Consider the following 27,944-nt stretch of genomic DNA (forward strand, 5'->3'; position numbering starts at 1 on the left):
CTCTCTCTCTGGGCTCTGGTGTCCACTCTGGCCTCTGCCCCGTCGGGCCCTGGGGTCGTGATAACTCGCTCATGTCGCTAGTCTTGGGCTGTGGCACCGTCTCTTCTGTGTTCCCTTAACCCGGCCCCGGGAGGCGCTTTGTCCAACACGCTTCAGTTTCCCAGCGTGGATGGGCCATCTCTGCCGGGACGTGGCGGTGCACCTGGCCCGGGAAGCAGGGGACGCAGGGCCACGTCGTGCCCGTCACACCTGCCCCAGCCAAGCGTGCAGCTGCCCGTCCCCACCATGCTGCAAACTGCCTCTGCCTCTTAGGCTGGTACCTCTGTGAGCAGCGACAGCAGGTACAACAGTACCTGCCTCGGAGGCCGGTTCCAGTAAACTTAAAGCCCTTAAGGGGCGCCTGGGTGGCTCAGTCCTCTGAGCGTCGGACTTCAGCTCAAGTCGTGATCTCACGGCTCATGAGTTCGCCAGCTCCCCGTGGCGGGGAGGTGGGGGTCCCTGGCCTCAGTGGCTGGCTTGGCTGGTGCTGCCACTTGGAGATGGGGCGACCGCGAGGGACTGCTGGGTTTGCGAGGCAGGGAGGGGAGAGGGAGAGAAGGAAGAAACGGCAACGCTGCGTCTCCTGCGAGGCATCTGAGGGCCCGGAGGTGTGGCTGGGTGGTTGGCGCTCCGGGGGCAGAGCTTTCTGTCGGGGCCGTGGAGGCACCAGGCCCTGAGGCCCAGCGAGGAGGAAGCTCCCTGCAGACGCAGCCCAGCAGGCCCTGCGGAAGCCGCAGGCCCGGAGGAAGTGAGCAGCGTGGGGGGTGGGGGGACCCTGCCCTCCCCCGGCCCCTCCAGCCCCCAGGGTAGGAACTTACTTTTCTCTGGAAGCCGGTGATCACGATTTGAGCTCCGCGGCCTTCATTTCATGGCAGCCAGGTGAGTCTCAGCTCCCGGGAGCCCTGGGCTCGGGGCTCTCTGCCCGTCTGTAATGTTCAGGAGCGAGAGGGCACAGAGGGAGGGCTCCGGGGGTGGGGGCTTGTGGCGGCCGACCCCAGAGAACACACCCTTAGCTGAGGGAGGGACTCGGGCCAAGCAAAGCCCTGAGCCCCTGTGCAACCCCCCCCCACCGGCCACCCACGCGTAGAGAGGCGCATTTCCTCCCTCCCGGGGCCAGACAGAAGGGCACGATCCCACCTCCCTGGTAGCCAGGTGGACAGTCTCCCTTTCTCCGCACCATCTCCCCTGAGCGTCATCCGGCGTGGGGGGGGGGGAAGAAAGGCCACCCCGTTTCAGATGAAGAAACTGAGGCCCAGGGCGGGGAGGGGCTGCCGGGGGAGGGGAGATACCCTGAACAGAGCTGGGGCAGACACCCCCTGTGTCCCCTCCACTGCCTTCGGTGAGCTCTGAGTCCGGCCCTGTCTTGTAAAGACCTTTAGGACCAGGAAGGGAGGGGATTCGCCCAAAGCCACGTAGGGTGAGGAAGAGCAAGCCTGGAACCCAGGCCTCCTCCTAACCCCCAGGCAGGGCTCTTTCCTCTTCTCCGGCCACGTCCCTCGAGCCGAATCCTGTCCAGAAGGAGGCTTGGGAATTCGGGGGGCAGGACCGGTCCCACAGCTGTGGTCTCCCCCATCCTTCTGTTCGGGATGGGGCCTCAGAGGTTCCCCGCGGGCCGGCTGCTAGGGCGATGGGGTGGCCCTGCCAGTGTCCCCATCTTGCCACAGCTCTGGGTCCCGCTGCTGTAGCCAGGTTTCCCCGGTGGGAGGGGGGAGGGCTGGAGCTGCCCCCCATTCTGCGGCCCCCATGTCTTTTTTTGGGGCCCGAAACGCTGGGGAAACGCGGGGGGCTGAAGAGGAGGGCAAAGCTGCCGGCTGAGCAGGAGAGGAAGTGAGCCCTGGGGCAACAGGAAGGAGGCCGGGCTGGCTTCTCCAGGGGCCCCGTCCCGCGTGGGGTGAGCCCGGCCCCTGCCCAGAAGGAGCACACGAAGGGGGCCACACACACCCCTCGCGTGCCGGCCCCTCCCATGCTGACGTGCACAGTGAGGCCCCCAAAGCGTAGAGAGGCTGAGCCCGCCGAGCCCCACCGTGGACAGCCTCGTTCCACGTCGGGCCAGGAGGGGCCAGGCCGCCCCCCGAGAGCCAGGCCCCCGTGGACTGGCAGCCGAGCCTGGGGGATGCCGCCATGCCAGCGTGGTCCCCGCATCGGAAGGCTGGTGGTGCCACTCCGTGCCCACCCGTCTCGGGCTCAGGGACCTGGAAGGGGCAGATCCAGTGCCCCCCTCGCCCTGCCCCCGTGGGAACTCAGGCACCGTAGATGTCACCCATCCGCGGATTCGCCTCACCCAGCCCTGCCGTACGCCCACCCCAGGCATCCCTCTGGAGCTTAACTCCAGGGTTTCCCCAGATCTTGACAAGCCCTCAGCCGCGGGCCTCCCTCCACCCCTGCGTCCTGCCAGAATGGGCCCCACGGCCTACTTCTCATCAGGGAGACCCGTCTCCTTGCCTAGGCAGCCCCCGCCCACTCCCCGTGCCTCATGGTCGGAAAGGAACCACGGCCCAGAGCCAGCGTGGGGCTCCTCGGATGGTGATGCCCCCCTGTCCCCTGCATCCCCCAGGGCCGGCAAGGCAGAAATGGAGCCGGAATCCTTGTACAACCTGCTGCAGCTCCCGAAGGCGGTGGGCCGGCCGGCGGAGGAGGAGCTCCCACAAGGTGCCGGGCCCAAGTGGGGCTGGGGGTCCGCGCAGGGCGGAGGGGCGGGTCTGCGGGCAGGTCCGGGCCCTGCCTTGCTTCCCAGGTTGTTAACTGAACACCCAATTTGTGCAGCCCCTGCCTATGCCTTCTGCTTTATCCTTGACAACTCCCACCCCCGCTTCTGGAAACTTTGGCAGGTACCCCCATACCGCTCATAACCACACATCTCGCGTTTGAGGATGACACTGGTAACGCGATATTAACTGCTCCTACGTGCTGTGCACGTCCTACAAGCTGTACCTCGTTTATCGCTCTGAGGGTAGGCGTTCCTGCCTCCCTCGTATGCGCGAGGAAACTGAGGCCCAGTGAATAACGTGGCGGTGGCAGGGGACTCCGTTAATGCGGTGGAGCTGGGGTTGGGAACCCAAGGAGGGGAGCCCCAGCATTCAGGTTCCCCTCCCGCCATGCCCTACTGGCAGATGTCTGCAGAGATCTGACTTGGCAGGGGATGGGGGTTATCGATCTGCTTCCTTCACTCGTGTGGGTCCCTTTAAATAGTGGGTGGGCATAAGGGCGCCTGGGTGACTCAGACTTTGGCTCGGGTCACGACGTCCGTGAGTTCAAGCCCCGTGTTGGGCTCTGTGCTGATAGCTCAGAGCCTAGAGCCTGCTTTGGATTCTGTGTCCCCCTCTCTCTGCCCCCCCTCTCAAATATAAATAAACATGAAAAATTTTTTTCATGTTTATTTATATTTGAGAGAGACAGAGACAGAATGCGAGTGGGTTGGGGCAGAAAGAGAGGGAGGCACAGAATCCGAAGCATCTCCAGGCTCCGAGCTGTCAGCACAGAGCCCGATGCAGGGCTCAAACTCACGAACCGTGAGATCGTGACCTGAGCCGAAGTCAGAGGCTCAACCGACTGAGCCACCCAGGCGCCCCCCAAAAGTTTTTTAAAAAGTGGGTGGGCATAGGACGGGGCAATTCAATGGGTGTGGGTCCCCCGTTTAACAAATCTGTTTTCTGAGCTCGGGGAGTTTGTGGCCACTGCCCCTGAAACCTCCCTTCCCAAGGAGATGTTTGGAAAGGACAACGCAGGTACCCAAAGCTGTCAATCCCCCTGTTACAGAAAAGAGGCGAATCAGGAAGCAAGCCAAATGTCCCGCTCAGCAAGGGCGTTAAGTGAACTCACTAGAATTTATGGAACCTTTAAGACATAAATATGATGACGGAGGAAAAGTGTGACATCGTTGAAACGTAAGAGCAGAATGCAGCTTGAGCTAGACCCTGTGAATACAGCCTGAATTTTAAGATGGGCGATGTGGCCGAGAGACCCCAGAGCAGCGAGCGAGACCCTGGGGGCCGGGCGGGCATTGCCCAGAGTCGAGAAGCTGACTTCCTTAACTGCCTGGTGCTCTCTGTTTATAGATGGTTTAACGCTGGAAAGCATCACGAGCAAAACTGCCGTTAGCGGTGGGGCTGGGTTATTTGAAAAAATATTTATTTTGTGTTTTGCAGTGGATTTAGAAATGCTCAAAGTACTGGCAGGCACAGCTGGAACATGGGATGATTCAGAGCGGCAGGAAACCTGCTCCAGGAAGGAGCTGGCGGGGGGTGGGGGTGGGGTATCGCCGGAGGCTTTCACCCACCCACCCGCTCCCCACACACCGGTCCAGAGACTGCCATGGCCCAGCGTGTTAGATGTCCCCGCCTCTTGTCAGGAGATACGGGGCCGGGGAGAACTTGAAGGTTTTCAGATCATCTAGGAAAAGTCTCCAGCCGCGTCGTGGGAAGACAGAGGCGTTGCATTTTGTGAACCTGGGCAAGGCAGCGCCCCCCGTGGTGGCTCAGTTTCCCCCATGTTCATCGAGACTAGATCCTCTCGGCCCTGCCATTTGTGGGTGCTGCGAGTCTAAGGCTTCGGGAAGCCGCTGACCAGAGGGGTCAGCCAGGGTGGTCTCGGCGTCCTGCCCGTGCCAGGGAGCCAGACAGACTGGGCTGAAATCCGCCGTGGCCCCCTGGTGCCCGGCCCCTGGGCTCGTGCGAGCCCCTCTGCTTGAGTACGTGGGTGGAATTGCCAGATAAAACCCAGGACACCCAGCTAACATTTGAATTTGAGGCAGGAAACGGTTTTCCAGGCGAACTGTGTATATTGTTGTGTCTGAGGATGAGCTGGTGCTCATGAGGGGAACCAGAGGGAAGGGCATTGGGGGGGAGGCTGGAACAGCACGGGCAAAGAAAGAGGTGTGGAGGACGAGGCGTGTCTGGGAAGACCAAGTACTTTAGATGTTTGATGCTCAGGGTGTGTGTGTGTGTGTGTGTGTGTGTGTGTGTGTGTGTGTGTGTGTGTGTGTGTGTGTATCTACTACTGTGTGTCTGTGTATCTGTGTGTGCCTGTGCGTGTGCACGCGTGTGTATCAGTGACCGTGTCTGTGGATCTGTGTGGGCATGCGTGTGATGCAGCAGGACCCAATTCCCCTGGTGTCGAGGTGCCAGGCTGCCCAGCCCCCCCCCGCAGGGACCCCACACGCGTGTCATGCTCGCCTCTGCTTCCAGGAGAAAAGAAGAAGTACCTGCCACCCACCTCGCGGGGGGACCCCAAATTTGAAGAGCTGCAGAAGGTACAGCTCCTTCCGCGGTCTACCCCCTGCTTTCTCTGGGGGCAGCCTTTCGTCCCCTTGGGGCGGGGTCTGTCCCGCTCCTCCCCTCTCTGACCTCAGCCTGGCGGGTGGTGACCCTGCAGGTCCCCGGGAGACCTGTCGAATGGCTACATGAGGGAACATTTATTGAGCACCGACTGTGTGCCTTTACGTAGATGATCCCCACAAGCCTCACGACGGTTGAGAGGGCTCTGCCGTCCTGAATCCCGTGGAGTGAGTAGGAGGCTCAGAGGGGTGACCTGGCCTGGGGGGGACACAAGGCCGGCCAGCAGAGTTTGACCCAGGCCCCAAAGCTTGTGCACTTGCCCCTGCTCAGCTGCGCACGGCAGTGGAGAGCTGGCAAAATGGGCAGAACGGGGGGTGAGTCACCCGGGCCCCCCGCGTCTCTCGTTGGCTGGGAGGCTGTCGCTGCACCTGCTGGACCAGGCAGGTTCAGGCTCCGTTTTCGTCTGCCTCATTGTTTCAGTCTCCATGTGGCCTTTCTGGTGCCTCCTCCGGGGAGGCCTCCTGGCCTGCACCACCTTCCATCCCCCCAGACTGTGGCCGTTTTCCCGTCCCTTCCTCTCTCCCTCCCGTTCCCCGGCTCCCTCCATCCCACCTTCCCCACCGTCAGGCACTGGGACCGAGGAGAACCAGCGAGGCCCTTCCTGGAAACCTGACAGGGTGCCGACACGTCTTAGTTGGGGCTCCTCCTGGAGCTTACCCTGAGAAGGATTTGGGCGCAGGTAGTGAGCCAGGAGGAAGGAAAGCAAGTGGGTGGGCCCCTCCGGGAGCAGGTGCAGAGACGGAGTAGCTGGGAGGTTGGCTCCCAAGTCCGGAGGAGCCGGCGCTGCTCCCTTAAAGGCACGGGGCCCTGCTTCCTGCGCTCCCGGCCTGTTGAACCCGGGCGGGGACGGACGCCCTGGCAGAGGTGCAGAGGGGAGCAGGGGTGTGTGCCTCGGTCGTTGAGTCTGGGGGATCAGGCGGGACCCCAGCAGCCCCTGTGTGGGTGTCCTGGGGCTGGTGCCACGGAGCACCATGAGCCAGGCGGCTTAAAGCAAGGGGAGTTGAAGGTCTCCCAGCCCGTAGGCCGGAAGTCCTCAATCGAGGTGTGGGCAGCGTGGGTCCCTCCCGGAGGTTCCGAGAGGGAACCCATCCCAGGCCTCTTGCCCGGCGTCAGGCGGCTCTGGCGCCCCTTGGTGCCTAGACTCGCCACTCGGGTCTCTGCCTCCCTTGTCACGGGGCCTCCTCTGTGTTTCCAAAGTCACGTCCCTCCTCTCCTTCTGGGCTCTCCCAGAAGTGCCTACTTAGATCCAGGTTTCTACCAACCGCCTCTTCAGGGCAATTCAGGCCTTTCCTGTCGAGGGCCTTCAAAACTCTTCCCATTATCCAGTTCCACGGCCACCTCCCCGCTCTCAGGTACTTGTTATGGTGGCCTTCTGGGACCAGCACCTTGCACAGGACAAACAGCACACCCCCCCCCCCCCCCCCGCCAGGGCCCAGGTTCCTGCTGAAGAGAAGCAGAGGGTCTTTGGGAAGTCAGACTGAGAGGGCAGGGAGGGCTTCCCGGAGGAGGTGACATTTGACCTGGCCTTGACGGATGGTATAGGAGCTGGCAGGTGGGAGGAGGGCCTTGCGGGTCAGAGCTGAGCCAGGTGGGGGACCCGGCGAGGAGTGGTTCCGGGCCAGCCATCCCCTTGGGGTCTTCAGGTGCTGATGGACTGGATTAATGCCAAGCTCCTCCCGGAGCACATCGTGGTCCGCAGCCTGGAGGAGGACATATTCGACGGGCTCATCTTGCACCACCTTTTCCGTAAGCGGCTGCTCCCAGGGTACATGGGCCTGGGCCCCAGCACACCGCCCCCCCTTGGCCCCTTCAGGCCCCGGGGGTGGACTCCTCAACAGCCGCCCCCTCCCCGTCGCCGTTGTGATGTCGGGCTTGGTCTGCGCACCTGCCTTCTGCCCACAAAGCCGTGAGGTCCCAGAGGGCAGGGGTGTGCCCGATTCTGGTCCTCGGCTGACCTGGGGCCTGGCTCAGCAGCGCCCTTTGTGGGACCCTTGGTAGTTGGACAGAACGATCCTGCCAGCCCCTTCCGGAGCACCTGCCAAGGAGCAGGTGTGGTTAATCCTCAGAAAAACCCTATCCTCTTACTATCCCCATTTTATGGATGAGGAAAATGAGGCTCGGAGAGGCCTCGTCACTTGTCCAGCGTCTTGCAGTGGGGAAGGCGGGGGAGTCAGGGTCTGAGCTTAGGAGTCTAGGCCACCCTGCCTTGCGAGAAGGAAGTGCACGTAGCTGAGCAGAAGGCTAAGGTCAAGGTGAGGTGGGCCAGTGGAGGGCGGCTCGGAGGGCCGGGGCTCGCTCGGGTCACAGGGCTTGTGGTGGTGGAGGAGGCCTGGGGGGGGGGCACGGTTCTCACCCCTCCCTCCCTGTCCTGCCTTTCTCGGTCTCTCCCCCCGACTCCCTCCTGGGCCCTCTCCCGATCTGCCCTCAGAGACGCTGACTGGGCTCCGGCTGGACGTGGAGGAGATGGCTCTCACGGTCCCCAACCAGAGGCGCAAGCTGGAGGCCGTCCTGGAGGCGGTCAACCGCAGCCTGCAGGCAGAAGATCAGCCGCTCAAGTGGAGCATGGACGGTATGTGGGGCCTCGGCTGGGGCGGGGTCCCCGGGAGGGCGGGGGAGCCTGGGTCCCTGTGCAGCACCGGCCTCTTGTTTCCTCTGCCTCTGGGTGGGGGCACCCTGGGGGCTTCCGGGGAGCCTCCCGTGCAAAGTCGTGCACCCCTTTCAGGGCCAAGAGCCCTACACGCTTCTGCGCCCCGGAGGTGTCGCCGCAGCAAAGCCCGCGGCCGTGTAACGGCATAAACGCGGTCAGTGAGGCCCCTACTTTTGAGTTCCAAGCACCACGAGCTCCCACGTATCTCGTCAGATGGGTGCTACCGGTCTCGTTTCGTTAATTGATTTAAGCTCTACCCGCGGTGCCTGCTTGGAGTGAATGGGAGCGAGCAAAGCCCCCACTCTGATCTCTGCACCCTCCCCCATTTTCCAGATGAGAAAACTGAGGCTGAAGGGGTTGAGTGCCTTCTCCGAGATTGGGAGGTGGTGATGTAACAGTTTTCAAGCCCAGTTTTTGTTGGGTTGCGTGCCTTCACCGCTGCATTTAACGTCCCGCTTTCAACAACTGAAGGGCATAACGTTGGCCCTGAATTAAGCCACACTCATCTGAAGCCAACGGTTTCTTGCACTGGGGCCCCCGCTGTAGGGCCTCGAGCGGCTCAAAATTGTAAAGAGTGGCTGTCTCTGTGTCGAAAGCCCCGTCCACTTGGGGAATTGTGCCCGTGGGCTGTATTCGCAGAGCAGGGTGATGAGAGCACAGGGTGGCTATTTTGGGTTCCGAATGAGTATCTCCAGCCCTCTGCCTTCCAGAAGGCTGGAGGCAGATCTCCTTGGTCTTCAGAGGGTTGTTGGGACAATATGGAGCCCTCCGTGTGGCCCCAGGTATCGGTGGCCCCTTCCGCTCTGACCTGTGCCCTCTCCCCTCCCAGCCATCTTCAACAAGGACCTGCTGGCCACCTTGCATCTCCTCGTGGCCCTGGCCAAGCGCTTCCAGCCCGACCTGCCCCTCCCGACCAACGTCCAGGTGGAGGTGATCACCATGGAGGTACGGGGCTGGGTGCTGGGGGGACCCCTGTGTACAGGCTGAGCATCTTGGGTCCATATCACCGTACCCTGGATTAGGGGGTGCTGCGTGGGGAGGGGCTGAGCCAGGGTGTTTTCTTAGGAGCCTCAAGATATAGCACATCCCTCCAGGACTGCAGAGGGGCCTGGGCTGGAGCTGTGGGTGGAGATACTGAGAGTCCGTGGTGGCAGGGGGCATAGGGTCACGTGGTCACATGGTCACATGGGCCATAAGTGGTCATCTATCTGTTCATGGCCTTTCAGGAGCCTTCATAGTTTTGGCCCGGGCCACTGCGGTGTTGTCCCTCATTCACCAACGATGGCTGTGACCGTGCAAGGGAGCAAAGGGACCTGCAGGGTCCCCTTGCTCTAGCACGTGCACAACTGGTGCTGAAGCCCATGTCCCCGGAGCCCATGGCTTCTCCCTCAGGCAGAGTCTGAGCATCACAAACGGGGCCCTCACCTTCTCCTGCTCCCCATTACTCCCTCCCCCAACTTCTGAGTGCCTGGATGAGCCATGGGGCTTCCCGTCTTGGAGCTTACGTTTCACTCAGATGAAATCATTCTTACTTCTTTCAAAACCGTTGATTAAAATTCTCCACTAAGCAGTGTCATGACTTTGTTTATACTTCTGATATAAATCAGAGGTGACTTCATTCCTTCATTCCTTCACTCATTCACTTATTCATTAATCCATCCACCTACCTATCCACCCATCCATTCACCCATCCATCCATCTATCCCTTCACCATCCATCTATCCATCCACCCGTCCACCCACTCATCCATCCACCATCTATCCACCATCCACCCACCATCCATTCATCCATCCATCCATCCATCCATCCACGCATCCATCCACCCACCAATCCATCCATCCATCCATCCACCATCCATCCATCCATCCACCCACCTACCCACCCGTCAATCCATCCATCCACCCATCCATCCATCCATCCATCCACCATCCATCCATCCATCCACCCACCTACCCACCCACCAATCCATCCATCCATCCATCCATCCACCCACCTACCCACCCACCAATCCATCCATCCATCCATCCATCCACCCACCTACCCACCCGCCAATCCATCCATCCACCCACCCATCCATCCATCCATCCATCCACCCACCTACCCACCCACCCATCCATCCATCCATCCATCCATCCACCCACCTACCCACCCACCAATCCATCCATCCATCCATCCATCCATCCATCCATCCATCCACCATCCATCCATCCATCCACCCACCTACCCACCCGCCAATCCATCCATCCACCCATCCATCCATCCATCCATCCACCATCCATCCATCCATCCACCCACCTACCCACCCACCAATCCATCCATCCATCCATCCATCCATCCATCTGCCATCCATCCATCCATCCATCCATCCATCCATCCACCTACCTACCCACCCACCAATCCATCCACCCATCCATCCATCCATCCATCCACCCACCTACCCACCCACCAATCCATCCATCCACCCACCCACCCATCCATCCATCCACCCACCTACCCACCCACCAATCCATCCATCCATCCATCCATCCATCCATCCATCCATCCAGTCATTATTCATTTGTCATTCAGACCGACACATGTTTATTGACTCCCTGTGAGCCAGGGACTGAGTGAGACTCTGGGGATATCTGGGGAACAAGACAGACATTGTCCCCGTCCTCGTGGGGCCCAAGGCTCATGAGCAAGAAAGACAATTGAGCCAGGCCACAGTGATGAGCACCGTCCAGGAGCCGCCCTGAGGAGGGAAAGAGGTAGAGTGAGCTGGGTTCTGGGGCTGCGCTGGCCACTACAGTCTTTCAGTGGCTGCTGGCGTGGGTCCCCGAGTTTTCTGGGATTACTCAATTTCTTCCCTGTTTTTCTTTCTTAGAGCACCAAAAGTGGTCTCAAGTCGGAGAAGTCGGTGGAACAGCTCACTGAATGCAGGTGAGGGGAGAGTCAGGGCTTGCAGCACAGGCCGAGCTATATTATTTGGGGAATGGGTAACAGGGCCTGAAGCTGGGGACAGATGTGCCCGCCCTTTGTGGGAGGGACCCTCACATCTCGCCACTTCCTCTCAGCCACCAGAGGGCCTCCCTGACCCCTCAGCCCTGCCGGGCGCCTTTTCATCTTGCTGGGCCTCACAGGGCATGGCTCTGGCTGTTAGGCATGCCCCCCCCCCCCCACCAGCTCGTTTGTCCTCTGCACAAAAGCAAGCAGAGTTGGGGACAGAAGGAGCTGTGGCTCCCTGTCATGAGGTCACACTATAGCCATTGTGGGCCAGGAGGAATCTAGACCTGGGGTCACAGGACCCCGATGCCATGTCGCTTCCCAGAGCCTGGTGGCCGAGGGCTGGAGCCAAGGGCACCAGACACCAGCATTTATAGAGCACCTAGTGTGTGCGGGGCGGGAGGCTCTGTCCTTGGGTGTCCACGACAGCCAGCTGCTTACCTTTCGTGCGTCTGGACAAGCAGGTTGCTCCGCTAATGGGCTCTTCCCTCTGCCCTCCTGGAGGTAAAGCCTGGCTCTCTGTTTCAGGCTGCCCTCTCTACCCTGCACAGCTCAGTCCCCTGTTGAGGGCCTTGGTCGCAGGGGCCACCCGGCCCTCCTGGGACAGCCTGACCCGCTTTGGGCCCAGAACCTTGCTTCGAAGGGGTGTGGCTGGGGTGGAAAATTTGACACAAGGTCGAAGACAAACCATTCAGAACAAGAGAAACAGAGTGAAAGAAGCCAGACGCAGAAGAGAGCGTGATTTCATTACACGGGCTCCCAGAATAGGCAAAACCAGTTCACAGCGGGAGGAATCAGGGCGGGGGTGATCTTTGGTGGGGGGGGGGGGGAGCGGGGGCGGGGGAGAGCACATGGGGGTGCCGGGAAAGGTCTGTATCTTGTTGGGTGCTGATCACACAGGTGCGTGCAAAAAACGCACGCGCCTTAATCGTACAATTTGTGTGCTTTCTTGTATACCGCCCACCCGAACTAAAACAACAACCACAGAAATGACAAAATCCAGACACAACTAGGTGTGGAAGCCTCCAGGGTGGGGTGTGGGCCTCTTTCTGCCCGCGCCCTGCGCAAGGGCCCTGCCTGCTTACGAACTGCAGGGAAGAAGGGAGCTCGCCCGTTTCTCTGTCAACCTTGCTAGTGCTGAGTCTTGTCGTAATAAGAAACTACAGGTCTGAGGATATTTTTTAACCACGTGTTTACCTTTCTCCCCCCTGCAATTGTCCCTTTAGCACAGACAAGGACCTAGCTACCAGTGAGTACTTTTCCCACCGGGTGTGTGTTAAAACAGACGGGAGGATGAAGGGTCACTTGCTGGGTGTTCTCTGCTCTTGCCTCTGCCCCCCGCTACTTGTATCTCAAGCCTTCTTCTGCTCCATTTGTCCCTTCTTCTCTCCGTCAGTCTGTCCCAGGATCGGGCTGTTTCCTCTCACGATACTGCTCGAACGGCAGGGAGAGGTTTACAGTTCCTGCCGGTGGTCATGGTAGAGTTGTTATGAACGTGTGGGCTCTGAAGCCACATGGCCCGGGTTCAGACACTAACGTGTCCTCTTGTTAGCCATGTGAACTTGGGCAAGTGACATAACCTGTCTGTGTCTCAGCTTTCTCATCTGTAAAATGAGATTAATAATGGCACCCACCTCTTGGACTGGTGAGGAGGGTTAAAAGATGATTTGTGAATGTGTTTAGCCCAGAGTGGGTGCCCCATAGTGACTGTGCAGTGGTGTGGCCACTTTTGTGACAGACATCTTCCCCTATTGAGAGATTGGTCCATCCATTTCTTCTTTCATTCATTCACTCAGTTGGCCTAGTCGGCTGTTCATCCATCCATCCATCCATCCATCCATCCATCCACCTACCCACCCACCAATGTATTCTTCCATCCATCCATCCATTCACCAATCCATCTGTCCATCCATCCATCCATCTACCTACCCACCCACCAATCCATCCATCCATCCATCCATCCATCCATCCATCCATCCACCTACCCACCCACCAATCTATCCGTCCATCCATCCATCCATCCATCCATCCATCCATCCATCCACCTACCCACCCACCAGTCTATCCATCCATCCATCCATCCATCCATCCATCCATCCATCTATCCATCCACCTACCCACCCACCAACCTATCCATCCATCCATCCATTCACCAATCCATCTGTCCATCCACCCACCCAACCACCAATCTATCCATCCATCCATCCATCCATCCATCCATCCATCCACCTACCCACCCACCAGTCTATCCATCCATCCATCCATCCATCCATCCATCCATCCATCCATCCACCTACCCACCCACCAGTCTATCCATTCATCCGTCCATTCACCAATCCATCTGTCCATCCACCCACCCAACCACCAATCTATCCATCCATCCATCCATCCATCCATCCATCCATCCATCCACCTACCCACCCACCAGTCTATCCATCCATCCATCCATCCATCTATCCATCCACCTACCCACCCACCAACCTATCCATCCATCCGTCCATTCACCAATCCATCTGTCCATCCACCCACCCAACCACCAATCTATCCATCCATCCATCCATCCACCCATCCATCCATCCATCCACCTACCCACCCACCAGTCTATCCATCCATCCATCCATCCATCCATCCATCCATCCATCCACCTACCCACCCACCAGTCTATCCATCCATCCGTCCATTCACCAATCCATCTGTCCATCCACCCACCCAACCACCAATCTATCCATCCATCCATCCATCCACCCATCCATCCATCCATCCACCTACCCACCCACCAGTCCATCCATCCATCCATCCATCCATCCATCCATCCATCCATCCACCTACCCACCCACCAGTCTGTCCATCCATCCGTCCATTCACCAATCCATCTGTCCATCCACCCACCCAACCACCAATCTATCCATCCATCCATCCATCCATCCATCCATCCATCCATCCACCTACCCACCCACCAGTCTATCCATCCATCCATCCATCCATCTATCCATCCACCTACCCACCCACCAACCTATCCATCCATCCGTCCATTCACCAATCCATCTGTCCATCCACCCACCCAACCACCAATCTATCCATCCATCCATGCATCCACCCATCCATCCATCCATCCACCTACCCACCCACCAGTCTATCCATCCATCCATCCATCCATCCATCCATCCATCCATCCATCTACCTACCCACCCACCAGTCTATCCATCCATCCATCCATCCATCCATCCATCCATCCATCCATCTATCCATCCACCTACCCACCCACCAACCTATCCATCCATCCGTCCATTCACCAATCCATCTGTCCATCCACCCACCCAACCACCAATCTATCCATCCATCCATCCATCCATCCATCCATCCATCCATCCATTCACCAATCCATCCATCTATCCACCAATCTATTTGGCCATCCATACACCAGTCCACATCATCCACCCACCCACCCACCCACCCACCAAATTACCCATCTGTCCACCCACCCACCAATCCATCTGTCCACACACACCCCACCAGTCCATCCATCATCCATCCATCCTAACATGATTTTTCTCCCTGAACCCTCCCCACTTAGAACACAGATCTGTATGGGCAGGGGGTTCCATGAGGGGTGCTTCACCTGCAAAGGTGGAAATAATGATCTTTGAGGGGCTTCTGAGAACAGGCTGAGGGAAGATGAGTGGGAGAAGGAAGGGAAAGGGAGGTGCAGGGAGGCTGGCCAACGTGTGTGTGTGTGTGTGTGTGTGTGTGTGTGTGTGTGTGTGTGTGCAGGGCAGCATGAGGACATGGGGTGTTGCTCGGGGGGCAGTGTTTGTCAGGGGGCAGCATGAGGGTGGGTCACATGGTGAGGGGAAAGGAGCCGGACCTCCCCACCACCCCGTCTAGCACATTCATGCTGTTCTGGCTCATGTCAACCGAGCACACATTCGCCTCCCCGTTTCCTGGCTCCTTCAGAGACCCGATTTCCCTGGCCACCCAGGCCAAGGGGTCCGAAGGGACTGGTGTCTCCACCATGATTCCTGGTGCACGATGCTATCTGGTGCTACCTTTTCCCTTTCACTAATGAGAGAACCGAGGCACAGAGAGGTGAAGTGACTTGCTCAGAGTTGCACAGCTGCTGAGCATCAGCATCTGAAGGTAAATCCTTCTAGCCAGCTTGGGCACTCGGTGCCCGAGGACCCATCTTCCCTGGGGAGATGTGTTGGCTGCAAATATGAGGAGGGCTGCTTGTGGGAAAAGGGCATTTGGCTGAGGACTCGGGTGTCTGAGGCGGGACAGGCCCGGGGCTGCCAAGATGCCCCCTTTGTTCCTAAACCAGGCAGGCGTGACTCAGCTGCTGAGGGTGCTGGCCTTTGGCACGACGCGGGGCTCCGTGCCCTCATTCTGCCAATCCAGGAATGCGGGGGAGGAGACCCGCGGGCCAAGTGTCCGTCTGGGGCTGGGCCCTGCTCGGTCACCTACGGCAGCTCCCTGGGCTCCGTGGGCCTGCGGGGGGAGGGGGGGATGGGGACGAAGGAGAGAAGCTTTCCAGGGGGAGGAGCGGTGGCTGAGCAGACGCACAGGCATCCACGGCAGAAAGGATGACCTTTTTTTGTTTTGTTTTATTTTTAAAGTTTTGTTTATTTATTTATTTAGAAAGAGGGAGAACACGAGTAGGGGAAGGGCAGAGAGAGAGGGGGAGAGAGAGAGAGAGAGAGAGAGAGAGAGAGAGAGAGAGAGAGAATCCCAAGCAGGCTCTGAGCTGTCAGCACAGAGCCCGATGCAGGGCTCGAACTCACGAACCGTGAGATCATGACCTGAGCCAAGACTCGGATGCGTAACCGATGGAGCCACCCGGGTGCCCCAAGATGAAGTTTATCGAGGTCCTACTGTGTGCCCAGCCGCCGAGCCAAGTGCGTTATCTGGTACCAAATCTCATCTTTGCGAAGACGCCTTCTAGTAGGTATGATCAGCCATAAAGGGCCAGAGAGGGCAGGCGACTCCCCCTGGGCTACACGGCCAGGGGCGCAGGGACAAAGATACAGGCCCGTGTTTTAATTCAAGAACCGTTGCGATGACACTACATCTCTCTGCGGACGGGGTATTCTGAGAAACTTTTATGGAAATGCGTCCCTGTTTGGCTCAAGGATAATAGCATCGTAATGAGGTGTTTATTGGATCTGTCTGCAGACGACGTCTTTGATGAATTATTTAAACTGGCTCCGGAGAAAGTGAGCACTGTGAAGGAGGTAAGAGAGATCAAAGCTCCCAGTCACTCTCCCGCCCGTCTGCCTCGTGTCCTGGGGGGTGCAGGGGAAGGGGCAAGGCCCTCGCTCCTCACCTGCTGTGCTTCGGGCGCCATGAGGGGGGGCTTTCTGTCCCCCCCTCCCCCAAAGCGGAAGGCGGAAAACCTGAGCCCCGGGCCCGACGTCCGTGCTCTTTCTTGTGTAGGCCATTGTGAACTTTGTCAACCAGAAGCTGGATCGCCTGGGCCTGTCTGTGCAGAATCTGGACACCCAGGTAGGGTCTCAGGTGCAGGGTCCCCGGGTAGGGCAGGGTCACGGGGTGCAGGCGGGGAAGAGGGTCCTGCGGGGCACGGGGAGCCTCGATCCGCCCCCGCGGGGCCTGTGATGTGTCACCTCTTGGAGACCTGGCGCCTCTCCGATGGCGGACGTAGCTGGTAGGTAGGCAGCCTCACCCACCAGGGACACCGTGGGGATCTCGTGAGGCAGGGACCGTGGGTGTGTTTTACGCAGGGGCTCATCTATGCCGTGGGAGCTCTCCTGGTGTCATTGCGTCTGCTCACGGCTTTGAGCTAGCTGCCGGGCGTTGTCTTAGGTTCCGCCACAGCCCTGAATCTGTGGGCCCCCCGGCTGCTCGGCCCCCCGGGGCTGACCTACACCTAGTCCCCGCGTGGGGCAGGAGCCGGATCTTGCACGCTCGGCATCGGCCTTCTGCGGGGGGCCACGGTTTTCCGTGAGGATGCTGTGCACCTGCGATACTCCCTCAGCACGGAGGGGAGCGGGGAAGCCGACGGGCTGGTCGCCGGCGCGGGGCCTTCTGGCAGTGACGGAGCCCCCTGGACACCAGACACATCAACCCGCCGTGGCGGGGTCGGCGCTGGGCCACCCGGGTTCTGCTCACGTGCCACGGTGGCAGTGGGGGAGGGAGGTGGAAGTCAGGTCTGGTCCCTGGTGGACCGAACGACTTGTGGTGACTTCAGCCAGAGGTGCTGACTTCTCAGACACACCCTGACGTTAGCCAGAGACGGACGGGGTGTGATCTGCTCCCGTGCCTGGTTTCTAAAGCCAGTAAAGCCCTCACTATGCGCCAGGCTCTGCGCACTCATTGACTCCCCCTGACAGTCCCCGAGGTGGGAACAGATACTGCCCCGTTTTATACAGGAGGACGCTAAGACACAGAGATGTTAATTAACTCGCCCAAGGTCACACAGCGATAGAGCAGAAGACCTGGGATTCGAACCCAGGGTGCCGAGGCCACAGTGTGTCCTCATCACCACGTCACATGGTGGCCACGTGAGAAGCCTGTGTGTGATGTGGCGTGGTGACGTGGCAGGGCGGACATACGAGGCTCGGAAGCCAGGTGGACACGTGTGGCCCCTGGGCTTCAAGGACACCGCCTCCACGTTGTCTGCACGGCCTTGGTTTGGACTTCTGTGGACCTCGGACCCCTCTTCTTTTACAACGAGCGTAAGGATACGAGCCTCGTGGACCTGGGAGTAAAGATTCAAGACAAGCGGCCCCCGGAGTTGACTCCGCTCCCTGACACGCTGTGGACATGCAGTAGACGATGAATTGGGGGTTTCGGTGTCGTTCATGTGGGTGTGAACAGGATGATCCTGTGGACGTCTCTCTTCCTCGATGAAATCATGGCGCTTGGAAAATATTGGCTTGGGTGACGATGATGTGTAGAGACTGTCGGATAAAGGGGTAGTGGAAGCCTCTGGTATTTCGGGAATATTACGGGGGCACATCAGCAGGAAAGATTTCAGGCCAAACGAATAACGGCGAAACAGAGCTCGTAGGAGGGAATTCTGTTAAGGACGTCGAGCTCGAGGGGCGGTTTTCCCTCCAACATCCAGTCTTGCGTCTGGTATCTTTGAAGAGATTGAGTAGGTTGATATGAGCTTACGACATGCGGGTGGCAGGGCGACGCTTTGTCCCTGAGCGTACAGACAGCGCAGACGGAAATATTAATGTGGCGGCCAGCGACACGAGTCCACCGTGCTGAGGAATGATGTTACGCTCGACTCCGTTTTCTCCTGTGGCTCTGTCGCTCGCGGAGCAGGGGTGTGGTTTCAAAGGCGACATCCGGCTATCTCCCAGCTAATGGAAAGACAGCTTATTTTATTGGGCATGTGCTTTGCGCCAGGCAGTGGATAACTGCTTCCTCCCTGCCGCCGCCCATGTTTACAACACGCGGCAAGGGGCAAGGTCGGGGGTGTCGTCCTTGAGTCGCAGAAAGGCAGCCTCCCGCAGCACCACTCCGCCCGCCGAAGGCGGTGCGGGACCCGTGCGGCCTCTGCCCCCCGTGCTTCTCCTTTGCAGTTTGCAGACGGGGTCCTCTTACTCTTGCTGATTGGACAACTGGAAGGCTTCTTCCTGCACTTGAAGGAGTTCTACCTCACTCCCACCTGTCCTGCGGAAATGGTGAGTTCTCCAGAGGTTTCCTTGAGGGTCTGTTCCTGAATGGACAGACTTGTGAAATTGACAATACCAGTCTCCTTATTCACTTCCAGGTGAAGTGAAGCATGGAGGGGAAGTTTGGTCATCCACGTGTCTACGCATCCATTCACCCATCCATTCAATTCATTCACCCATTCACCTGCCTGGCCATCCATTCATCTGCCTATTTATCTTCTCATCCATCCACTCATCCATCCATCCATCCACCCAACCATCCATCCATCTATCTATCCATCCATCCACCCATCCATCCATCCATCCATCCATCCATCCATCCATCCACATACTCATCTATCCATCCATCCATCCATCCATCCATCCATCCATCCATCCATCCACACACTCATCCATCCATCCACCCAACCATCCATCCATCCATCCATCCATCCATCCATCCACATATCCATCCATCCATCCATCCATCCATCCATCCATCCATCCACACACTCATCCATCCATTTATCCATCCATCCATCCATCCATCCAGCCAGCCAGCCAGCCAGCCATCCACCCTCACACCAATCCATTGACTTGCCTATTTGCTTATCTGCCAGTTCATCCACTCACTCACCTGCCTGGCCATCCCTTCATCTGCCTATTTCTCTGCTCATCCATCCACTCATCCATCCATCCATCCACACACTCATCCATCCATCCACCCAACCATCCATCCACCCAACCATCCATCCATCCATCCACCCATCCATCCATCCACCCATCCATCCACCCAACCATCCATCCATCCATCCATCCATCCATCCATCCATCCATCCACCCATCCATCCATCCACCCATCCATCCACCCAACCATCCATCCATCCATCCACCCATCCATCCATCCACCCATCCATCCACCCATCCATCCATCCATCCATCCACCCATCCATCCATCCACCCATCCATCCACCCAACCATCCATCATCCATCCACCCATCCATCATCCATCCACCCATCCATCCATCCACCCATCCATCCATCCACCCATCCATCCACCCAACCATCCATCCATCCATCCACCCATCCATCCATCCACCCATCCATCCACCCAACCATCCATCCATCCATCCATCCATCCATCCATCCATCCATCCACACACTCATCCATCCATCCATCCATCCATCCATCCATCCATCCATCCATCCACATACTCATCCATCCATCCATCCATCCATCCATCCATCCATCCATCCATCCACACACTCATCCATCCATCCACCCATCCATCCATCCAGCCAGCCAGCCAGCCATCCATCCACCCTCACACCAATCCATTGACTTGCCTATTTGCTTATCTGCCAGTTCATCCACTCACTCACCTGCCTGGCCATCCCTTCATCTGCCTATTTATCTGCTCATCCATCCACCCACCCCCCCACCCACCCATTCATCCATCCCAAAGAAGGAATTCCGTCCCCTTTGGCATGGCTGCGTCACCGGGGAGGGTGAGAGCCACAGTTCCGGGGTTGGATCAGACCTCGTGGCCTGCCTGGGGTGGGGGTGGGGGGCCGCTGGACTCCATCCTGGCTTGGCCGCCCCCCCCCCACACACACCCCGGTCCCTTCCTCCAGGCCCCTCCCCACACATCCACAGCCCTGTCCATCCGTGTCCCACCGACTCCTGGTCTCAGCGTCACAGCCTACCCGCAGCCCGGTTCTCTCGCGTCTCCAGGCCTTTTGCCCAGATGGCTCCTCTGCCTACCCTGCCTCCCGCTTCATTCCCACCTGCTTAGCCGGGCTGTCGGCTCCGACCACCTCCGTGGCTCATCCAGGCTCCTCGGTGTTTCATAGGCCCCCGAACCACAGCTGTGCTCACATCCTACTTCTGGCCTCACCTGGCCCTTTACCCCATTTCATCCCCACCCTGCACCCTTGCTGGGGGACAGGGCAGGGGTTGTGTCTCCATTCGACAGAGGGGAAAGCTGAGGCCCAGAGAGGCTCTGGGGCTTGCCCAGGACCACTCCGCTGCTCAGTGGCAGGTCTGACATGAGCACTGGCCTTCTGACCCTCAGCCTGCTCTTCTCCCCCTTGCACCACGGAGACGCGGTCTTCAGTGGGCACGGCCTCCACCTTCCCAGGAGGCAGGAGCGCGCTTGACTGGAAGATTGATTCGGGGCTCAGACTCTCAAGGGCTCGGCTCTAGGGTGAGGAGCTAATCGGCTGGAGCCATGCAACGTTTGTGGTTCTAGAGGTAGGAGCAGGAACAGTGGGCTCACTGTTTGCCTCCAAAGCCAGAGCCTTCTCCCGGTTTCTGGGGAGTCAGGGTGAGCCCTAAGGGAGGCAGAGGGGGTGTGAGCCTCTCCGTGGCCAAGAGGGAGTCTTGCCCGAAGCTGCCGGAAGGCTCAGGAGGGTCAGAGCCCAGCCGGGGCGGTGGTGTTCGCCCTGCACCCAGAAGGCAGGACACGGAGGCAGGAGAAGGCAGGAGAGCGGGGAGGCGGATGGAGAAGTGAGGGCCACACGCAGGCCAGGGAGCCTTGGGAAGGGGCGCAGAACCAAGACCCGGGACGGCACAGGGGTCCCCTCTTTGTTCCTCGGCTGTCGGGCTCCATGGGGACTTCAAAGCCTCCTCCCCGCAATCGGCACCCTCACAAACCCCATTACGAGCCAGGGACAAACGTCCTGACTCCTCACGTCCCTGGGTGCCGTCAGCCTGCTGAACCCACCGATTTTAGAATCAGCTTCCCGCGATGAGCCACATTCCACACAGGGGAAGAGAAGCGGCCTCTGAGCTCAGACCCCCCAAGAATGGATTTTTACTGTGGGAGGTCTCAGCTGCGGGAGGGTGTGGCCAAATTGCCGAGAGGTCATTAGCTGAAGAGGGCGGGAGCGCCAGCCCTTTGCCGACGGTAGGACACCCGAGGCACCGTGATCTTGGCGCAGCGGCCCCTCCACGTTGGCGGTCTCCTTATCAGCCCTTCCTGGCCACCGGTGTTTTCGCGAGACTGTCATTCCTTTCGGGAAGACGAGCTCTAGGGACGGAGGGAGGGAGGCGACGGTCTGCTCTGCTGTAAGCAAAACACCAGTTCCGGGAATCGTGGGCCTCCTCCCACGTTCAGTTATTTTTCCCCGGGGGGATTTGAGCGCATCCTCCTGGGTTACAACCTTCTCCCCGCTCCGTGCAACATGGTGCCTCTGTCACCATCTCACCGTGCACGGAAGCGAGGTGACGCTTAGGGGGGAGCGCGGGAGACGGATCTGGAGCCTGCGGCAGCTCCGCGGGGCTCGGGTCGAGCACGGGCTTGACAGGTTGAAGCAAGTGTGGTCGTTCTCGCAGTGTGGATGGTGGCGGTTCTCAAAGCACAAATTCCATGGGGGCAGGGAGCGGGGTGGGGGGTGATTTTGCCCTTGTCTCACAGCCAGCCCACAGTAGGTGCTCACAATTATTTTTTAAGTGAGGGAATGGACCAAGTGTTTCCAAAACACTGGTCCCCTGAGGGGCCCCATGACAAGTGGATCCTACGGTCAAATAACTTGGGCAACCACACGTTGTCTGGAAGGTTCACAGTACGCCGTAGACAGTCAAGGCTCTGAGAAGTCCCGCAGCGAAGGATTTCCATCGTATTTTTAGCTAACCTTTCCCCAACCCGTTTGGTCACAGACGCCCTTTCCCTCCATGCCCTGGGTCATGCTCTGGGAGACGCCGGTGTGGAGAGTGAGTCCATCAAAGGCAGGGCTGGGAGGCGGGAGAGCACTGTGCCGAGGGTCCAGTCTCAGCCTTTCATTCTGACGCTTACCTTGTGGGCAGCCGGTGACTAGTGTTCACGATGAGAATGTGAACAACAGCAGCCCTCATTTTTTCAGAATATTCCGGGCTGGGGGGAATCCTTGGGGACACAGTGACAGCAGCGAGCAATGGAGCCGTGACCTGCTCCCTCTGAGACTTCCTACCTGCGTCTGCACGGCCCCAGTGGTGTGTCCCACCTGCCCGGGGGCCTCGGCACCACTGACAGCCTGGGGCTCCTCCTGACCGGCTACAGCGCCGCCCCTCTCCCACTCTTGCGTCTCGGACCCCCCACCCCCCTGCCCGGGTCTCTGTCCATTCTCTGCGGCAACACCTCTCCCCGTGGAGAGGGACCCCACAGACGGCCCGCCTTGTCCCCGCACAGCCTGCCGCGACCAGCCACCAGGGAGCGCTCCGCCCCTTGCCCCAGGTTGCAGCGGGAGTCCTGGGGTGGGGGGTGGGGTGGAAGGTTCTCCCCGGCCCCGCCCAGTGTCCTCGGACCAGGACGGGGTAACCCACACCCCGCCCTCCCTCGGGAGAGCTCTTAGGGGCTTCGAGCCCCGTCCAGGTCGCAAGAGTCCTCCTACCCAGAGCCACTGGGAGGCCACCGGGCTGGGCCGGCTTCCCCAAGTGGCCTTGCTCGGTTGTTCCTCTGCCCGCTGGGCCTCTAGGCCACCGGTGAGGTTGCCATGGGGACCGTGGGAAGCAGGCCGCGCGGCGGGGATGGGGCCGCATGGCTGGCCGCCAGTCGAGGCCTTCCGGGGCCCACGGTCACCCTGTGGGGGGCCGAGACCATTGAAGGGAGGGCCTGCTTGAAGTCACAGTGAATGAGGGGTTTAGCTGCCTTCAGACCTGCTTCACCCCACCCCACGCCGTTGCCGTCACCCCACACCATCTCCTTCTAAGACACCAGGCTGCTGCCCCAAGAAGGGAAGGGACTTTTTGATCGTATCGAGGCCCCAGGGAGAAACTAGCCGTGAACAGGGAAATCTCCGCTAACAGAGCGTCTCTTCAGGGCTCCCCAGGGCGCCCCGCCCAGCATCCTGGATCGGGACACGGGGGAAATGGTGGGGACCCCGCTCTGCAGGGGCGCAAGGCAGGCCGGGGGAGTCTGGAGGTTGCCCGGCGACCGAGCAGGGGTCTGAGCCCAGGTGGGCCTGGGCAGGGGCGCTGCTCCAGCCTCCAGCCTGCTATGTCCATCAGAGTGAGACAGACCTGGTTCTGATGCTCTCCGTCTTGTAAGCTCAGAGGAGCCCCTTGGCCACTCAGAACCTCAGTTTCCCCATCTGTGCGTTGCCCCTGGAACTGAGCTGCTTCTGGTGGCGTCTCCGTTGCCCACAGCGTTGGGGCTGCATCAGAAAAGGTCAGGATAAACCCGTGTTCCTTTCCCTGGCTACATCCCCTCCCTTGGCAGGACTTACCTCTAGACGTCACCTCCCCCAGGAAGCCCTCCCTGACGTCCGGACTAGATGCCCCTCGCCATAACTGCCTTTCCCACTCGGGGTGGACTCCTTGAGTGGTGGGCGGGCCTGGTACTTGGGGACCAGCACCTGGGTGGAGGCTCCCTCATTTTGCCAACATCTGGTGGGGTCTTATCACAGCTGCACAATGTCACCCTGGCCCTGGAGCTGCTCAAGGACGAAGGCCTGCTCAGCTACCCCATCAGCCCCGAAGGTGAGGGTGCGGCTCGAGGGGGTGCCGCGGTGTCAGGGGACAGCATGTGGCCGTGCGGTCCCCTTGCGTGGCATGGCAGACACCGAGCCTCTTCAGGGACTTCCTATGAGGGGGTGCGGTGCCCACAGCTTCCACCAGCCCCAGTGGGGGAGGGGTCACAGGGAGAGGAGACCGGGGATTGGGGACCCTGGGGCAGGCTGTCCCGACAGGCGTGGGGGGCACCGGGGTGCAGGGGAGGAACAGGGAGGCAGGGCCACGCGAGGGTCCTGGGACTCAGGCCTGGCGTGACCAGCTGTCCCGTTGGACAGGGATTCCCCACCCCCCGGGTTTAGCACAGAAGTCCCGTGTCCCAGGAAGCCACTGGGTCCCGGGCAACAGTGGGACGGTGGTCACCCCCTCCCCACCCCCGCCTAGGCCTGACCGGCTGTCCTGTTCTCCTCTGCCCTGCAGACATCGTGAACAAGGACACCAAGAGCACGTTACGCGTCCTCTACAGCCTGTTTCGCAAGCACAAGCTGAAAGAAAACGCAGACAGCACGCCCCGTGGATCCCCGAATTAACTGTCACTGCCCCCCCCAGAGCTGCTTCTCTGAGCCTGCTTGCAGGACCCAAGGGAGGGCCCAAGGGCCACAGAGGGACCTCCCCCACCATACAGCCCGCTGCCCTCTGTTTCTCTGTGTGTCTGTGGCACGCCTGCCCCTTCCCCCCATCCCTGATCCGTGTTTCCATCCGAATATCTTTGAATTCACTAGGCCTGGATCTGTTTTGAACCAACCTCTGGCCTCACTCAGTTTACAGTAACTAATGTAGTTCTGGGAGGGATTGGGGGAGCCTGCGGTGCCCTGGGAAGGACCCTTCAATATGCATAAGTACGAGCTGACCCCCCAAAGCAGTTCCCCTTTCCATGGGGCGGGGCGTGGAAGGTTCTCAGGGCCTCATCTCTGAGGGCATCCGTGGGAGCAGCGAAGAGACCAATGATGCTGACCTTCACTCGGGCTCCTGCGTCCAACTTTGGGAGCAGAAAGGACTCTCAGGTGTCAGGGCTGAAGATCGGAGGCCCCAGCCTGCCTCTGTCTCAGCGTGATGGGCCCCGGGATCACCATCCAGAGGCAGGAGTCTCACCGTCTCACCTGGCCCCCAAACCAAGCCCCCGAGCCCCTTGGGGGAAGTTAATCCACTTACTTGCCAGAGGAGCCATGGCCCAGAGCCACCCCTGCAGCTCGATGGTGAGCCTTGCCCGGAAGTCACAAAGGAGAAATCTTTGTGGCTGACGGGTAGGTCGGATGGTCTCCTGGTCTGTCCCCAGGGATGTGCCATCACGTCACGCTGTCTCTGGTGAGAACTGGCCCTTGCTGCCTGTGTTTCTCAAAGAACAAGTCCCTGCAGGGGGGTGGAACGTGGCCATCCCAGGAGCTGACGTGTGGCGGGAACCAGCCAGGACAAGGCACAGGGGGTGGGGGTCGGGGCTGGCAAGGGGACGACTGAGCTGGGCACCCCCAGGGCTGCCTCTCCCCTGCCCTCCGGCTCCGGGCCCCCGCTGGGTCTGGGGTTGTACCAGTTTGACAGCCTTGGATCTGGGGGCGGGGGTGGGGGGCTTTGGGGTGGGGGGCTTGTGGCGTGTGGGAGGACGTCCCATGGGGTGTGGCATCAGGAGATGGTGTCTGAGGGTGAGACGGTCTCAAGAGGTCTCTCTTCCACCCCACCCCCATCCACCTGCTCCCCTCCCCTCTGGACTCACAGGCGATTAGGTATAGAGGAGTTCGCAAGGGTGGGGCCCCGTGATGGGATTAGCGTCCTAATGAGAAGGGGGAGAGACACCAGGGCTCTCTCTCTCTCTCTCTCTCTCTCTCTCTGCGCGTGAAGACCCAGCCAGAAAGTGGCCATCTGCAAGCCTCGAGGAGGCCTCTCACCAGGAGCTGAACCTGCCGGCACCTTGACCTCGCACTTCCAGCCTCTAGAACCATGAGCGATGAATGTCTGGCGTCTAAGCCCCCCGGTCTGCCGTGTGCTGTCACAGCAGCCTGAGCTGACCAACCCGGATTCCCCAGACCGTCATTCCTTAGGGAAGTAAAACCACCGGACAGCCCGCTGCGCACCTCCCGTCACGGCCAAGTTGAAGAGTCTGATGACATCAAGTGTGGGCAAGGACGTGGAGCCCCGGGACCTGGCACACGTTGCGGTGGGGATGCGGGTGCGGCAAGGAGTTTGGCGGGTTCCTTCCGGACTAAAACAGACCCTCCTCGTCCGACCCGGCCGATTCACGGCTAGGTGTTCATCCGAGAGAAACGAAAACGTACGTCTACGCCAAGACCTGCACGCACATGGCAGTGCTGTTCACAGACGCCTCAGATCGGGAAGGACTCAGACGTCCGTCGCTGGCAAAGGCATACACGGGTCACAGGGCGTCTGCGCACTGGGTTCTGCGTGGCCCCGAGGGAGGGGGTGCCGATGCAGAGCCAGCGGGCAAGACCCCAGGAGCACGGGGCGGGTGACAGACGGGAGGCCCAGCAGGCGATGCGCTGATGCTACAGTTTGTAAGAAATTCTAGAAAAGGCCAGACTGCGGTGGCGGGGGGGGGGGGGGGGGCGGGAGGTGGTTCCCAGGGGGCTTGGGGAAGGGTTCCGACAGCAAAGAGGCACGAAGGGACCTTTGCGGGAGGCGGCACTGCCCTGCGTCATGAGAGTTGGGGCGGCGGTTACGGGACTATATGCCTTCATCAGAACTCATCAAATTGTGCACTTAAAATACGGGGGGACCTTTCCTTTTATAGGTTACTGCTCGATAAGGCTACAGAAAATTAACGGACACGTTTAAATTTGCCGTGACACTGAACAGGGGTCAACGTCGTCCACCTGCACGAGTGAGGCGAGACGGCCGGGGCAGCCCTGACTCGTGCTTTCTGGAAGCCTGGCGTGAAGGGGACCAGGGCCGAGGGCCGAGGCGGGGAGCGCAGAGGACATGGCCCCATTCAAGGCCTGCTGGGGACGGCGGGGCATCGCCTGGTGGCTCTTCGGTTGTCTCCCTCTTGGTTTCGGCTCAGGTCGTGATCTCACGGTTCGTGAGTTCAGGCCCCGAGTCGGGCTCCGCGCTGGCCATGCGGAGCCTGCTTGCGATTCTCTCTCTCCCTCTCCACCCCTCCGTCTCTACCCCTCCCCTGCTTCCTCTCTCTGTCTTGCTTGAAATGAATAAATAAACTTAAAAACGATTTTTTAAATAGAAAATAAATGATTTTTATTTTATTTTATATTTTATTTATTTATTTTATTTTTATAAATAAAAAATAAAAATGATTTGTTAAATAAAAAAATAAATGGGGGAAGAGGGAGACGTTCAAAGTGTGGGAGGGGGCGACAGGCGCAGGGAGGCCGGGAGGGGCGGGTGTGGGAGCCGGCGGACAGGATGCTCACCTGGGCCCCCCCGGGGAGTGCCATCTGTGCTCTCCTTGTCCCCTGGAGTATCTCCTGCGCTGAAACCTTTGTCTGATGCTAACACAGCGAGCTATCATTTCCATCTTGCTACTTTCACACTGTCTGTGTCTCTGTATGTAAAGAGGATTCCTTGCAGACACAAATAGCCGTGTCCTTCTGGCCAATCTGAACAGCTCTGCCTTTTAATTGCACCGTTCCGTCGCTCTATTGTGGAAAAATGCACCTGACATCTGGAGTGCACCGATCAGTGGCATTAAGGTCCTTCACATTGTCCTGCGACCATCCCCAACATCCGTCCCCAGAACCCCTTCCGTCTCGCCAAACTGACCCTCGGTCCCCCTTGGACGGTAACTCCAGCCCCCACCCCCCAGCCCCTGACACCCACCGTCCGCCTTCCCGACCACACCCCTGTTTCCAACTGCCCAGGGCCCGGCG

At 59.4% G+C, this 27,944-nt stretch overlaps 1 protein-coding gene across 8 annotated transcripts; it reads left to right on the plus strand.

Moving 5' to 3' along the window:
- Window positions 1-228: 228 nt before the first annotated feature.
- On the plus strand, window positions 229-27,287 carry PARVG (parvin gamma). 8 transcript variants are annotated; one of them, XR_014138000.1, is made up of 15 exons: window positions 794-918; window positions 2,594-2,688; window positions 5,223-5,287; window positions 7,016-7,118; window positions 7,801-7,941; window positions 8,849-8,964; window positions 10,886-10,941; window positions 12,231-12,253; window positions 16,174-16,232; window positions 16,435-16,503; window positions 18,552-18,653; window positions 24,009-24,081; window positions 24,532-25,416; window positions 25,945-26,465; window positions 26,852-27,287. XR_014138000.1 is itself a non-coding variant. In XM_078449348.2 (13 exons), the coding sequence occupies exons 1-13, from the start codon at window positions 908-910 to the stop codon at window positions 24,639-24,641; spliced, it is 1,023 nt and encodes a 340-aa protein (XP_078305474.2). In that variant the 5' UTR covers window positions 794-907; the 3' UTR covers window positions 24,642-25,670. The 8 variants fall into 8 exon arrangements, 3 of the variants coding, with proteins under 3 accessions (XP_078305474.2, XP_078305476.2, XP_078305478.2); XR_014138001.1 differs by lacking the exons at window positions 794-918; window positions 26,852-27,287 and adding an exon at window positions 229-787 and having other exon boundaries at window positions 25,945-26,643; XR_013556612.2 differs by lacking the exon at window positions 26,852-27,287 and having other exon boundaries at window positions 25,945-26,643.
- The last annotated feature ends 657 nt before the right edge of the window (window positions 27,288-27,944 follow it).

Source organism: Panthera onca, chromosome B4 (genome assembly GCF_046562875.1).
Source record: "Panthera onca isolate mPanOnc1 chromosome B4, mPanOnc1 haplotype 2, whole genome shotgun sequence".
Classification (NCBI taxonomy): Eukaryota; Metazoa; Chordata; class Mammalia; order Carnivora; family Felidae; genus Panthera; species Panthera onca.

Bases quoted from the DNA above. Each gene is read 5' to 3' on its own strand.
- PARVG (XM_078449348.2), top strand. The intron at 16,233-16,434 runs GTAAGAGAGATC...TTTCTTGTGTAG, and splicing joins AAGTGAGCACTGTGAAGGAG to GCCATTGTGAACTTTGTCAA. The intron at 24,082-24,531 runs GTGAGGGTGCGG...TCTGCCCTGCAG, and splicing joins CTACCCCATCAGCCCCGAAG to ACATCGTGAACAAGGACACC.